At 45.1% G+C, this 14,381-nt stretch overlaps 1 protein-coding gene across 1 annotated transcript in view; it reads left to right on the top strand.

The window, feature by feature from the left end:
• Positions 1-14,381, top strand: part of LOC144669924 (uncharacterized) — a 171,549-nt gene that overhangs the window by 141,658 nt on the left and 15,510 nt on the right. Inside the window, exons 6-10 of the mRNA XM_078532207.1 lie at positions 231-304; positions 3,624-3,708; positions 4,450-4,523; positions 6,694-6,758; positions 9,216-9,298. Of these exons, the coding sequence (XP_078388333.1) occupies positions 231-304; positions 3,624-3,708; positions 4,450-4,523; positions 6,694-6,758; positions 9,216-9,298 (381 nt within the window). The remainder of the gene's footprint in view (positions 1-230; positions 305-3,623; positions 3,709-4,449; positions 4,524-6,693; positions 6,759-9,215; positions 9,299-14,381) is intronic.

The raw sequence follows: 14,381 nt of genomic DNA on the forward strand, positions 1-14,381 counted from the left end.
CCACGCTTGCTTCTTAAAGTGAGCCACACTAACCCTACACTTGGGGAACTGGAGTCCAGAACCCCACAGGTGGTCAGTATTTATCCATCCCAGACACCAGGAGAGCCAGCCAGAATTTATTTTGCCAGAATCATACACGCACGTCAAGAGCAAAGGGTAATTAGATCCCAGTTTCAGGTCTATGTTGTTTTGTGTGTCTCAAAGTTAACTGTACATTTTCCCTCCCACAGTACACTGAGTGCAACTCCGAGAATCAGAGGCTGGAACTCTTGGTCACTTCGTTAAAGCAGCAAGTTTCGGAAAAGTAAGTTGAGTGAATGATAAACGGCCTCCCCATGCCCCAGTTATTGAATGGAGAGTAGGTTGTGCTTAGCTCCTCAGTTTAAATCCACCTTTTTGAATCAAAGACTAATACAGGTCATGGGGCAATAACATTCTTTGCTAACAGCCTACTTTAGGAATGGTTTCTCCTAATGTCACTGAGTGAATCACTATAATTCAATCAGAGGAGTCGATGCTGTTGGATTAGTATTAGCTGACTGACTCATGTTTTCAAAGGAAGGCGACTTCCTTGTATTCTTTGGGACAGAGGAGGCTGAGGAGAGATCCAATTGAAGTGCATAAAATCATGGGAGGATCTAAATAGATTGGGGGTGGCCTTGGGGTGCAGTGGTAGTGTCCCTACCTCTGGGCCAGAAGCTCGGTTCAAGTCCCACATCAGGACTGGTTAGCCGTGGAAGGTGCGTTCACAACGTGGCCAAACAGGTTGATAATCAGCCTGTAAATCCTTCCAATACGCCTGATGGAAGGTGCTAAGAGTGGGAGAGTTCCCTGCTGAGCCATGCTGCAGAAGGCAATGGCAAACCATTGCCGCACTTTGCCATGGACCAATCCAATGGAGGTCCATGGTCGTCAATGCCCTCTGAGGGCATGGCACCTGAAGGAGATAGAATGGATAAGAAGGCCCCATTCTCCTTTATTAAGGGGTCCACAACCAGGGGGCATAGACTTAGGGTTAGAGGTGGGAGGTTTGGAGAGGTTTTGAGGGAAAGTCCTTTCACCTAGAGGGTGGTGCAGGTCTTGACTCAATGCCAAAAGGGTGGTCGAGGCAGAAACCCTCATCACATTTAAGAAGTACTTGGTTATGCACTTGAAGTGCCACAACCTACAAGGCTATGGACCAAGAGATGGGAAGTGGGAATAGGCTGATGACTCTTTGTCGGCTGGTGTGGACACAATGGGCTGAATGGCCTCCCGCCTTACCGTAAATTTCTATGATTATTTTCCTATTCTTGAGTTCCTTTGTTTCCTTAGACTGGGTAATGGAGTTTGGGATTGACATGGGTAAAATTCACTTGCTTTAGACAGCTGGTGAACTCAAGGAGTTCTGATTCCCAACGGTTGTAAGTCTGAGTCTTGGGCCAGTCTGTCCTTGAACATGGCTCTGCTGAGCTTTGGGTTGCCTTGGAGTCTCCAGAATTTGAAGATTGATCTCCTGGACACGGCTGCAAGCAAACATCGGGAAAAAAATCATAGGGGCATTTTAAAAAGTGATTCTTTTTTCAATTTCTTAAAGAATTGCTCTTTGTTATAAAATATTGGAGATGGAGAGAGTGGCTGTTTTTCTGGGTGGTTGGAGCCATGGAGTCATGATGAAACCTCCAGAATGATGTCCAATTGCTGCGGGCGGCCTAGTCCCAACCGAGCTACCCAGCCTGAGTGGATAATCAAACTCTTTCCTGAGGAACAGGCAGGGAAGACAGCATCTATTATCCAGCTTCCCTGGTATTGGCTAATTGCATAGCAGATTTGACGTGATGTAGAGGTGAAATGTTCAGTAGTTCTGTGTTTGATTATGAGAGTCTGGTAACTGATCTGTGCTCAATGTGCTTGATTGGTAAAGCCTGGATGTTGACTCAGAGCAAAGTAGACAGACACCACAGAAGCTGGTAGAAGCTCGAGCTGGGATAAGCATGAGTGCAGACATTTTGTGATTGCAGAGATATTCTAAAGCACCAAATAAACCTGTTGCAACTTAGAAACTAGTGCCATCTCTACGTTGCTGTAAGATTCATAAATTACACAACAAATTGGAAAAAGACACCACAAGAGGAGCTTCGAGTCTTAATCACCTGAAGGGCAATGCATGAGATTGAGTAACCAGTAAGAGGCAATTATTGTGTAAACTGGCCTCTCTGCACATGCCAGAAAATGGCAAGGCTTCCTTCACAGGAGTATGAAGCTTCAAATAATATAGGGAATTCCTCATTGTGTAACCAGGGTGACCAACACTCGGAGAAAAATGTAAGGGACTGGCGTGGAGGACTGTGTGAGTGGGCCGGGGTTACTGGTGAACCTGACAGTACGGGTGGCTGCCTGATTTGGGTAGCCGGGAGCAATGTTGGGAGAGATGTGCTGTGCGTGTCCGAAATATGTATCCCGGCAGCATACAACCCGGACACGGGACAATAACCTCAATAATGGGACGAACCCGTAAAATTGGGGATGGCTGGTCCTACACATGGCACTCGGGATCCCCCAATTCATTTCCAGCAACTACATCATGAGCATATCTGAAGAGGCAACCTATGTGAACTTGCCCCGGTGATAATGCAGCACAACAATCATTGAGGAACATGGGTGACTGGCAAAGACCCATTGTAGTAGTTATGGTTTAGTTAAATATTGAACTGTACATTTACCAATAGTCCTGTGATGTAAGATCACATGATCTGTGTAAACCAATGTATTAACAGCTTGGAGTGTCAGTCAGTGTGGAGGTAGAGATGGAGTTGAAAGCACACGTGTAGTTGCTGCTGGCCGAATTGTAAATAAACCTAATGTTTCCACTTAGAGTCGATCTGCAGACAACTTTCTATTACAAACAGGCGACAAGGCCACACTACAGCACCCATAGGCTTCGAGATCGAAAAGAGTAGGAAGAGTAAATTGAGAAGTAGGGGTTAGGTAATATCATGCTTTGAGTATTAAAAGCCTTGCAGAATGTGGTGGAGGACATTGGGTTTAAGGGTCTGGGAATGAATCAACTCAAGTAGATGAAGCTTATTCTCCAAACAGTGAGGAACATGGAGGGAGTATAGTGCCAGACCCATACTGCTTGGGGAAGCATGCAAACCACCTGGTACCATTCAAATCTCTTGAGTGTGAGGCACAGAACCTTAGCTTAGCAAGATGCTACCAATGAATGGTCTCGCCTGTGTTGCCCATCTTGGATGACAAGTCAGGAAGGGTTATTCACTTTGCAGCAGGAGAAAATTGGAGGGCGCATTCAACACTGGAGTGTCTCCAGCCACCTCTTAAAGCCCATTTCTTCATTGTTGCTGGGTTAAAGTCCTGCAATTCTCTACCTAACAGCACTGTGGGAACACCTTCAGCACGTAGAATGCAGCAATTCAGGAAGAAGGAACAGTACCTTCTCAGGGACCACTGGGGTTGGGCAATAAATGCCAACAACACCCACATCTCCAAAATGAATATTCTAAAATTCTTGGCAGTAACCTCTTGGATAGAGAATGGTGACAGCAGATGCACATCTAAAGAGGTGGTATATTGCTTCAGGCTATTTTACTAACTGTGTATGAATCCCTCTTCTGTGTCTACAGAGAGCAAACATTGAGACAACTTGAAAGACTCAGAAAAACTGAGAAGACTGAACATGAAATTAAGATTTCGTCATTGGAGTTAAAGGTTTGCTGCTTAAAATTTACCTTCTCTCCCTCCTCGAGTTTCTACGTGCTGTGATTCATTCCCTCGCCCTGTCTTTGATTTAGTAGGATTTAGTACCATGGGCTTCTGTAGCTCTCTGGAACCTCTCTGAACTGGCCAATTTCCATGAGCTCAAGATGTTTGTCCATGGTGGGGTGGGTATCATATCCGAGGCTGCTTCCTGGTCTCGCACCACACGTGCTCAGAGTTGGGGACAGAGTTTATGATTCCAAGTAAAAGTATGGAGCCTTATAAAGAGGCACTTCAGTGGTGGATTCCCTATGTTTCCAGCTTGGAGTGTCAGTTTTCTGCCTACAAGAACTATCAGGGGAGCTGTGTAATCGAAACAGGGCTTGTTGACAGACTTTGGGTCTTTCGAGTTCCTCCAAACCTGAAATCTCTGCGCTCCTCCAATTCAGGCCTTGTGTGCATCCTTGATTTATAATCGCTCCACCATTGGTGGCTGTGCCTTCAGCTGCCTGGGCCCAAAGCTCTGGAATTCAATCCCTCTCTTCCTTTCCTCCTCTAAGATACTCCTTAAAACTTACCTCTACGACTAAGCTTTTGGTCATCCAACCTCATATCTCCTTATGTGGCTCAGTGTTAAATTCTGTTAATATGCTCCTTGGCAGATCTTATACAGTTAAGGTTGCAGTATAAGTGTGAGTTGTTGTAAGTGATGATAGGTGATCCTGAATATCTGTCCTTGTTGATCTTTTGCAGTTGGCAGAAGTGGACGTTTTGGGAGAAATTCACCAACAAGTGAGCCCTAGTGAAGAGTCCGAGAAGCACCAGAGGTGGGGCTGTGAGTCATATCTGATAACCCACTGGACAGAGGGTCCAATGATATAGGAAACATGGCAGCCAATTTGCATACAGCAAGATCTCGCAATGTCCAGACCCTTCACTGTTGTTGGTTGGGCAATAAATGTTGGCCAGGGCAGTTTGGAGAACTCTTCTTTAAAAATGCGCCTTGGGATCTTTTACACCCGCCCCTGAGGTCAGGCGAGGCCTTGGTCTGATGTCTCATCTGAAAGACAGCATTTCTGACAGTGCAGTTCTCCCTCAGTACTGCCAACCTTGACATTGTGCTCAAGGGAAAAACTTTCCCCCCATTGCGGGGGGGGGAATGTACGTGAGCGGGCGGGTGCGCCTCCGATCAGCGCCCCCGATTGGCGGCGCGCCGCCATTTTACGTGGGCGGGCCAATTAAGGCCTGCCCAGCGTGATGTCTGCCAGGAAGTGCTATGCGCTCTCTATGTGGGCGGGGGGGCTTCCCTCAGCCGGGAGTGCGCTCTTTCACTCATGAGCACAATAGAGCGCACAGATCTCCCTGAGGCTAAGTGCTGCCTCAGGGACATCAGCTCCGATTTAAAACTTTTAATAAACGCGTTTAAAAATGTTGCCTGTCACGTCCCCTCATATGACACTGTCACATGAGTTGGGTCATGTCTATAAGTTTTATTGAAACCTTTCTTAAAAATTTAAATACCCCCATGAAACCTCATCCCGCCCGTGGATGAGGTTTGATGCTTTTTCTGAAGCCCGCCAGGGCTCCCGGCCTGCCCGCCAGCCTTAAGGTTGGACGGGCAGGTCCGTTAACGACCTTAGTTTTTCAATGGCCTCAATAGGCCGTTGACAGGTCGGCGGGCGCACAGCTGATTCGTCTGCGCCCCCGCCAACCTGAAAACGGAAATAACGCGGGGTGACATCGGGAGTTCTACCCGGCATCATCCTGCGTCATTTTACGCATTGGTGAGTGGGTCCCACCCCACCTCGCTGACCGGAAGATCCTGCCCCAAGTCTCTGGAGTGGGGCTTCAAACCATAATGTCCTAACCAATAGCTGAATAATGGTTAGTCACTTGACCTAATTGGAAGTTTAAAGATTTGACTGTTCTTGGCTTGGTAATACCAGCGTGTCTAACCATAACCTGTCATATTCTACATGTAGCAAGGCCACATTTACTGTTGATCGTCATTGCCTTGAGGAAGTGCTGTCTTACTAGACCACTTCAAAGGGTATTTTATTGGCACTCTCAACTCTAAGTTACAAGACTGCAGTTCAATCTAGGCTTCAGTGCGCTGTTCTGTAATATTGGAATTCCTCCTTTAAATCAGACACTGCACCAAAGGCCCTATCCCCTTATTCAGCTGGATACAAAAGATCTCATGGCACAATTTGAAAAAGAGCAAGGGAGTTCTCCGCAGTGCCCTGACCACCATTTCTTCCTCAACCAACAAATTAATTGGTTTTGCAAAGTGGCTGCCTCTAAAACAGTGACAATAGTTCCAAAGTAACTAACTGGCTGCAAAGTGCTTTGCAATTCCCTCTGTGCGGTATAAATACAAGTTGTTTCTTTATGGAGTCAAGTGGATTGTGTGGATTAGATTGTGTGTAGGCTGGGTTAGATAAGGGTGAGTAGTTCCCTTTTCCTGTAGTTGGGTTTTTTAATGACGAGGATTATGGTGATATTTGAACTCTAGGTTGCCAATCCAATATTCCCTCACTGATGGTACGGTATAAATATAAAATATATACACGCTGTGGGGGTCTTGTGGTGCAGTGGCAGTGTCCCTGGGTTCAAGCCCCACTCCAGGACTTGATGGCCAAGGAAGGTGCATTCCTAACATGGCCAAACAATGGCAGACAGTAAGAGTGGGAGAGATTCCTGGTCAGCCGTGTAATGGAAAGAATGTTGGAGCCTCTACCATCACTATCCATAGCTCCAGACTACAACATGCATGTAAAAATTCACGTTTCCACAGCAACTCGGACTCCCTGCGTGATCTGTAACACACACAAATACCTAGGCTAACAGACATTTCCTTTTAAACAAACAGATTCAAGTTGTCAATTAAAATAATGGGGAGATGAACCTGATCCAAGCACGTTTGTCTGATAACATCACTGGCAGTAATTTCTATCCCATCAGAAACTATTAACTCTTTACTTCCTTCCATTGCAGTTATCCCCTTCAGAAATGTACTCGATGCGACTCCTTTCTGGAAGAAATGAGCACCAAGTTGCAAGGTACGTTTCACCTTTTATTGTACGATTTATACCCGGAATAGCATTCTCTTATCTCCCTCCTCTTTAACTTCCTCCCCAGCTCCAACCCACAAGACTCTGCTAAATGTCCCCCTGTCAGGAAATGAGATGGTTCTAATGTTCTTTATTATGGTTCCTGAGTCTCTGCCACTTTGTTCATTTTTAAATTTGTCTCTTGTCCTGAGACACATTAAATTCTTCCTTTTTTCTAATTTGTTTTAATTTTGTCCTTCTGTTCCTCTTCTGGTCTCATTTTCCTTGATTTTCTTTGATGTTTCCCCTTCCCCCCACCCCTTCCTTTTCTTGGTTCTCTCATTATTGACCATCTCTCTTGTTCCTGCTGCTGTCTTTTGCAGCTGTTTTTTGCTTTCCTTTCCTCACTCTATCTCTCCCATTGCTCTGGCCCCTCTTACATTCATTCCTTCACTGCCTGCTGATCTGTCCCTCTTTTCTCTCCTCCTCCTTTGCTCGCTCTCAACTTTCCGACTTTTGCTGCCATTTCCCCCTCTTCCACTTTTGAAGCTAACTGCACTTCCTTCACCCTGTCACACACACTCCGTGGTCCATATTGCAGCATCCTGAGTTACTTTTTAACAGTAACAGTGAGCCCAGTACGGGGCCAAAGATATGACCTGAAGATGTGCTCCTTCCACAACGCACTCTGTGGAGCACACATTATCCACCCTGCCAGCCCCCCATTTTGGGGGTCTATAGTATATTTTTATATCTCAGAGCAATGCAGAGATGACACTAGTTTCTGTGTGATTAACAGGTTTTATTCGCAGTTCTGGCTTCCAGCTCTTTTTACAGCTTTGTTTACTTTTCTCTGAGTCCACACCCAGGCTTAACCAATCAAGCACAGTGAGCATCAATAGTAAACATAATCAAACACAGAACAATTGAACACTACATTGAAGAAACCCCATGCCTCACACAAATGATTTAGAGCAGTGACTACACTTTAATTACTTCATTATCTGTAAACCACTTTGGAACCTCCTGAATTTGTGAAAGGTGCGATATAAATGCGAGTCCTTTCTCTTTTATTTTGTTTGTTTTCTTTCATTTTGAGATGATCTTAACAGTAAAAATTTGCTGGATGATATGTGTGTGATGTAATTCAAGGATATTTTTGAAATATATGGGCCCCAGAAGGAAATGAGATATCCGATCAGTATCATAGTGCCTGAGAATCCACAATAAGAGTGATCTAGATATGTAGCTCAAGGCTGCAATTGGTTAGTTTTTATGCAGGTATGTTTAATTTGGCAGGGTCTGTGTTACCATCGTCGTTCTAATATGGCCTCTGTGCATTTTATATAGGGTCATAAAGTCATTAGGATACAGGAGAAGGCCATTCAGCCAATTGAGTCCATGCCAGCTTTTTAATCCATATTTTGTTTTATCACATCTTGTTTTATGATGCTCCTGTGAAACAATTTGGACATTTTATTACTATATAAATTTAAGTTATTGCTACGTAGAGGCTAGAGCTGCCAATATCAGACAAATATAAAGTGTAGGAGTTGCAGGGGGAGGGGGTGATCATGTAGTGGTAATGTCACTGGACTAGTAATCCAGAGACCCAGGCTAATGCTCTGGGGACATGGGTTCAAATCCCACCACGGCAGCTGGTGGATTTTAAATTCCATCAAGAAATCTGGATATATATAAGAATTCTCAGTAATGGTGACCATGAAACTATCATCAGTTGTTGTTAAAAAAACCCATCTGGTTCACTAGTGTCCTTTAGGGAAGGAAATCCGCCATCCTTACCTGGTCTGGCCTACATGTGACTCCAGACCCACAGCAATGTGATTGACTCTTAACTGCCCTCCAAAATGGCCTAGCAAGCACTCAGTTCAAGGGCAATTAGGGATGGGCAACAAATGATGGCCTTGCCAGCGACACCCACATCCCATGAAAGAATAAAGAAAAAATGGCATTAGGTGCTTACTTGTGACCGGAGGTTAAACACGGTTACGAGTGGAAATCTTCACTGTCACACAGGCTAAGGGGGTTTGATGAATCCAACTTGTCTCCCTCCAGTGGGATAGAGAGCTTGAGAACTGCCTGTAATTACTGGTACAAGTCATTCGTGGGGATTGTGACCCTGAGGCAGTCAAATCCAGGCTTCACAAAGTGTGTAGAGAATTTCAGGGGTAGTAATTGATCACAGATGGGGGGGAAATGAGGTCTGCTGCCTTATCATGAGGCCAAGTGGTTTGTCATCATTAGCCTCCACCTGGAAACCTGCACTTGCACTGCCTCCAGAAGTTGTAAAACAAATTTTGGTTCAAATCACTTGCATCAGGGATACAAATTTGTGGGATGCTGCCCTGTGCAAATCGTATGCCTCTGATTGTCTTCAAGTGACATCCTTTTCTCCATCATCTGTATTTATATTTTCAAACCCTGAGTGTTCCTTCTATTCTTCAGATTACAGCGCTAGAAGCAGTGAGCTCCAGGAAGAGAGGGACACGGCTCTCAAATCATTGACTGAGGTGCAGGTCCTTGCACAGGTAGGTGGAACTCCATTGTGGATCTTCACTGGAAACCTCATGTGGCTTGAGCTGGCCCTGGTTCTTGTGTAAGTACAAGGAACAGTCAAGAGAACACAAGAAATAGGAGCAGAAGTAGACCATAGGGCCTATCGAGCCTGCTCTGCCATTCAGTACGATCATGGCTGATCTTGGGCTTCAATTCCACTTACCTGTCCACTCCCCATATTTCTTTATCCCCTGTGAGACCAAAAATCCGTCTATCCCAGCCTTAAATATATTCAATGATGGAGCATTCACAAACCTCTGGGGCAGAGAATTCCAAAGAATCACAGCCCTTTGAATGAAGTAATTTCTCCTCATCTCAGTCCTAAATGGCCGGCCCCTTATCCTGAGACTGTGCCCCCGCGTTTTAGATTCCCCCGGCCAGTGGGAACAATCTCTCAGCGTCCACCCCATCAAACCCCTTCAGAATCTCATGTGTTTCAATGAGATCGTCTCTCATTCTTCTAAACCCCAGAGAATATGGACCCAATTTACTCAGCCTGTCATCATAGGACAACCCCCTCATCCCAGGAACCGATTTAGTGAACCTTCGTTGTACCGCCTCCAATGCAAGTATATTCTTCCCTAAATGTGGAAACCAAAACTGTGCACAGTATTCCAGGTGTGGTCTCACCAAAGCCTTGTGCAAGGGAAACTGGCAGGTACAGTAGCGAGACTGGCACTTCATGGGCAGTGACATTGGGACTAGCCCCCGAGATGTAATGTTCTGTTTGGAAAGCTCAGACTTCCTCCTTCCATTGGCTACTCCATGGTATATCCACAACTACCCATTGTTACACTCAATGCCAATGTAGCAAATGCCCAATGAGGGGCTGATGCTGGTAATGGTAGCACCCGCCTGGCAGTGGTTTGGACGTAGGGCTGGGCGACTCCAGTTCCTTCGACTTGGTGCCCTTTCTCCCCAGAAACTACCTCCAAACACTAGGGCCAGAATTTTCCCATCGGTGAGTTGGGGGCGGCGCCCGCTCGCTGAGGGGAAAATGATGCGGGATCACGTTGGGAGGAACCCCCGACGTCATCCCGGTCCCTTTAAATATTCAGGAAGGCGGGCGGACAGCGAAATCAGCTGTCTGCCTGCCGATCTGTCAATGGCCAATTAAGGCCATTGACAGGCTAATTAAGATCATTAAAGACCCTGCCCGTCCAACCTTAAGGCTGTCGGGCAGGCCAGGAGTCCCAGCGGGCTTCTGATAAAACATGAAACCTCATCCACCGGCGGGCCCTGCAAATCCTTTCTCTTCAGATAATTATCCATTTCTCTTTTCAAAGCCACAGTTGAATCTGCCTCCGCTGCACTCTCACACTCCGGCTCCTAACCGCTCACCGCATAAAAAGGTTTTTCCTTGTGTTGCTCTTTCGCTGGTGGCTTTAAATCAGTGCCCTCTGATTTTGACATTGTCACACGAGGGGGACATGTTAATAATTTTTAAATTTTTCTATTTTTAAAGTTTTTTAGACTGTCACTAATCTCCCTGAGACTGCACTTAGCTTCAGGGAGCAGTGCGCTCTTTGACAGATGGGGAATCCCTCCTCCCCCCCAGCACAGAAAGTGATTCCTGTGAAGTTCCTTCGAAACTTTCAATGCACTAAAGGCTCCATATAAAATGCAAGTTGTGGCTAAGTCCCTTGGGTTTGGTTCCCCCCCTCAGCCGAAGCCATTTGAAGATCCTCTGTCCCACCTGAAAGTCAAGGCCATTGTATAACTGGTGGCAGTTGACGTCTAAAAGAAACAGTTTTGCGTCCCCTTCACCATTTTGCAATGAAAGTTTTCTTGAACAGGGTAAAAGTGGCTTTAAAGTGCATCTCCTTACATCTTCCCACTTGTCACAAAAGAGGGAGATCAAAGTAATGCAAAGGTTTGATGTAATCACCAAAGGCAAGCTTTGATCTTGTCAACACCCTGCCTTTTGTACTTGCAATGAGAAATGGTGAGAATGAGCTGTCTTTGACTCAGCATTGTACTGAGGAGGTTTTATCCTGTGAATAATGTCACAAGTCTTCTAACTGAGCTTGAATATCCAAGTCTATACCTCGCAAGTTAAATACCCAAGTTTATTGCCTGCTTTGTAAAATATTGAATGAATAAAATTATTTAAATTCAACGGAAATCTTGATCCATCATTTCTGATGACTTAATTTTTCCCCATTCACCCACCTGCTGTTCTGCAAACTTTGTTAGAAAGTTCAATATATTTATGAAGTTTACTGATCCCTGTAGGAGGTCCAGTGCACCTGATGCTTAAACCTGAATAATCAGATCTGATATATGACCTTTCCTGTTGCTCCCCTGCTAATCAGGCGTTGCTATTGTTGCTACACAGCCTCTGTCCTTTCCACAGTGCTGCTTCTTCAATTTCACTTTTAACTCATTCGAGAGGAGATGGTGGTGTAGTGAGTGGCAGTGCCAGTGGACTAGAGCCCCAGGCTAATGCTCTGGGGACATGGGTCTGAATCCCACCGCAGCAGCTGGTGGAATTTAAATACAATTGATAAATTTGGAATTGAAAGCTAGTCTCAGTTATGGTGACCATGAAATTATCATCGATTGTTGTAAAAAACCCATCTGGTTCACTCATGTCCTTTAGGGAAGGAAATCTGCTGTCCTTACCTGGTCTGGCCTACATGTGATTTCGGGCCCACAGCAATGTACTACCCTCTGAAATGGCCTACCAAGTCATTCTGTTCAAGGGCAAATAGGGCAACAAATGCTGGCCTTTCCAATGATGCCCACATCCAATGAAAGTATAAGGGGGAGAAAAACAATACTTAAGAAGCTGTCCGGAGGTGGAGATCCCACTTGCCCATGTCAAAGCCTTGTAGAGAGTAACTAAAACTTTATGTGCACCAAACTGTCAGTGGAGTAATGGGCTTCAATAATCAGAAACCTGACAAATACCTGTGGCTTCTTTGTGATTAATACAGGAAACATTTCAACCCCTGTTAAAGAAGCAAGGCTGGCACTTATCCAGTGCCTTTCACAGCCTCAGGATACACCAGACAGTGAACGTTTTGATGCACAGTCACTGTTGTAATGTAGGAAATGCAGCAACCAATTTGCACACAGCAAGCTCCCACAAGCAACAAATTGATTATTTTTTTGTGTGTGTGAGATGATTGAGGGGTAAATCTTGGCCAGGGTGCTGAGGATAACTTCCCTGCTGCTCTTCAAAATAGTGCCATATCCACCCGTAGAGGAGCCTTGGTTTAATGTCTCACCTGAGAAACAACACCACTCTTAATGTTGCAATTCCTTAGTACTGCACTAGAGCGTCAGCCCGAATTTTTAAGTTCAGGTTTCTGGAGTGGGGCACAACCTTCGGACTTGGAGGTGCGAGTGTCACCCACTGAGCCACGACTGATGTATAAAATAACTGCATTCTTGTACATTAAGTGGCAGGTACCCATCCACTTTTTCAGCTCCTGTGCATTAGCCCCAGAGGTGCTGTCAGAACTTGAGGGCATGTCCTAGTGATGTCAGACAAGAGAGTCCCTGTGGAGCACATTCACATAGCTCTGTGACGTATGTCTGCCTCCAGACTGTTCTAGTGCCATTAGCAAAGGTCTTTGCTATCCCTCATATGATATATAACTTCACTTGCAGCCTACGAAGAGATTAGTGCCATGCCATTGCTCCCAGGAGTCTAATAAACCATCTTCTGATTGTTGGAAAATACACCTTTCATTGTGACACAACTTAATACTTGCTCCCCTTTGATCCAAAACCATCATCGTTATTGCCCCTTCACCTATGTCCTGTTGTCTCTCTGAGTGCAGAAATGAAACAGCCAAAATGCCAATTTTGCAGGGAGACAAGAAACAAAGCAATTAGGTTTTCAGTCGCTTGGAAGTACAGAGCTTGAATATTGCTGCAAAGGGAGACATGTCGCTAAAGCTTTTGGACAAATGCAAGAATGCGAAATTTCAAATGATCGCAGCAATTTATACTACAGGAGAAAAGAATGCTGATTGAAAGTCAAATCTGATTGGCCGAGGCACTGCCATGGAGAAAGCAGCGGGGAACTATAGGGCCCCCAAACTCCCGGGTAATTTTAAAAAGGCGCAATGCCTGAACATATTCCTTTTGTTTGCAGAGAACAGGTCCCTGTGTGTGAATGTATGATGCTTCTAGCAAGTATAAATGAGCCATATTGCAAGCTCGACTAATGACCCTAAATTGCTTTTTCATTAATTTAAGAGATCAGTTCAATAACAAGATTCTGATATTCTTTAATTCTGCATTGAGAACTGGCTGCAGCCTAACTCTCATCAACCTTCAATTACTGTATAAAACGTGTAAGAATAGAAAAAATAGCGAGAATCTGAAACTAAAGCAGTGAATACTGGAAACGTGCAGCCAGTGGAAAGAGAAAACATAGCTTAATGTTCCATAGAACCATAGAAAAGTTGCAGCACAGAAAGAGGCCATTCAGCCCATTGTGTCTGTGCCGGCAGAAAAAGAGAAAAATAAAAAAAACTAGCCGCCTATTCTAATCCCACCTTCCAGCACCTGGTCCATAGCCTTGCAGGTTACAACACTTCAGGTGCAGATCAGGTACCTTTTTAAATGAGTTGAAGGTTTCTGCCTCCACCACCAAACCAGACAGCGAATTCCAGACACCCACCATCCTCTGGGTGAAAAAGTTTTTCCTCATTCCCCTCTCCTCCTTCTACCAATCACCTTAAATCTGTGCCCCCTAATAACTGAATCCTCAGCTAGGGAAAACAGGTCTTTCCTGTGTATTCTATCTAGGCCCCTCATAACCTTGTACACCTCAATTAAATCACCCCTCAGCCTCCTCTGTTCCAAGGAAAACAACCCTAGCCTATCCAATCTTTCCTCGTGGCTGAAATTTTCAAGCCTTGGCAACATTCTTGTAAATCTCCTCTGCACTCTCTCTAGTGCAATTATGTCCTTCCTGTAATGTGGTGACAAGAACTGTGCACAAAACTCCAGCTGTGGCCTAATTAGTGTTTTATACAGTTCCATCATTACACCCCTGCTTTTGTATTCTATACGTCGTCCATTAAAGGAAAGCAT

This window comes from Cetorhinus maximus, chromosome 30, assembly GCF_964194155.1.
Source record: "Cetorhinus maximus chromosome 30, sCetMax3.hap1.1, whole genome shotgun sequence".
Taxonomy (NCBI): Eukaryota; Metazoa; Chordata; class Chondrichthyes; order Lamniformes; family Cetorhinidae; genus Cetorhinus; species Cetorhinus maximus.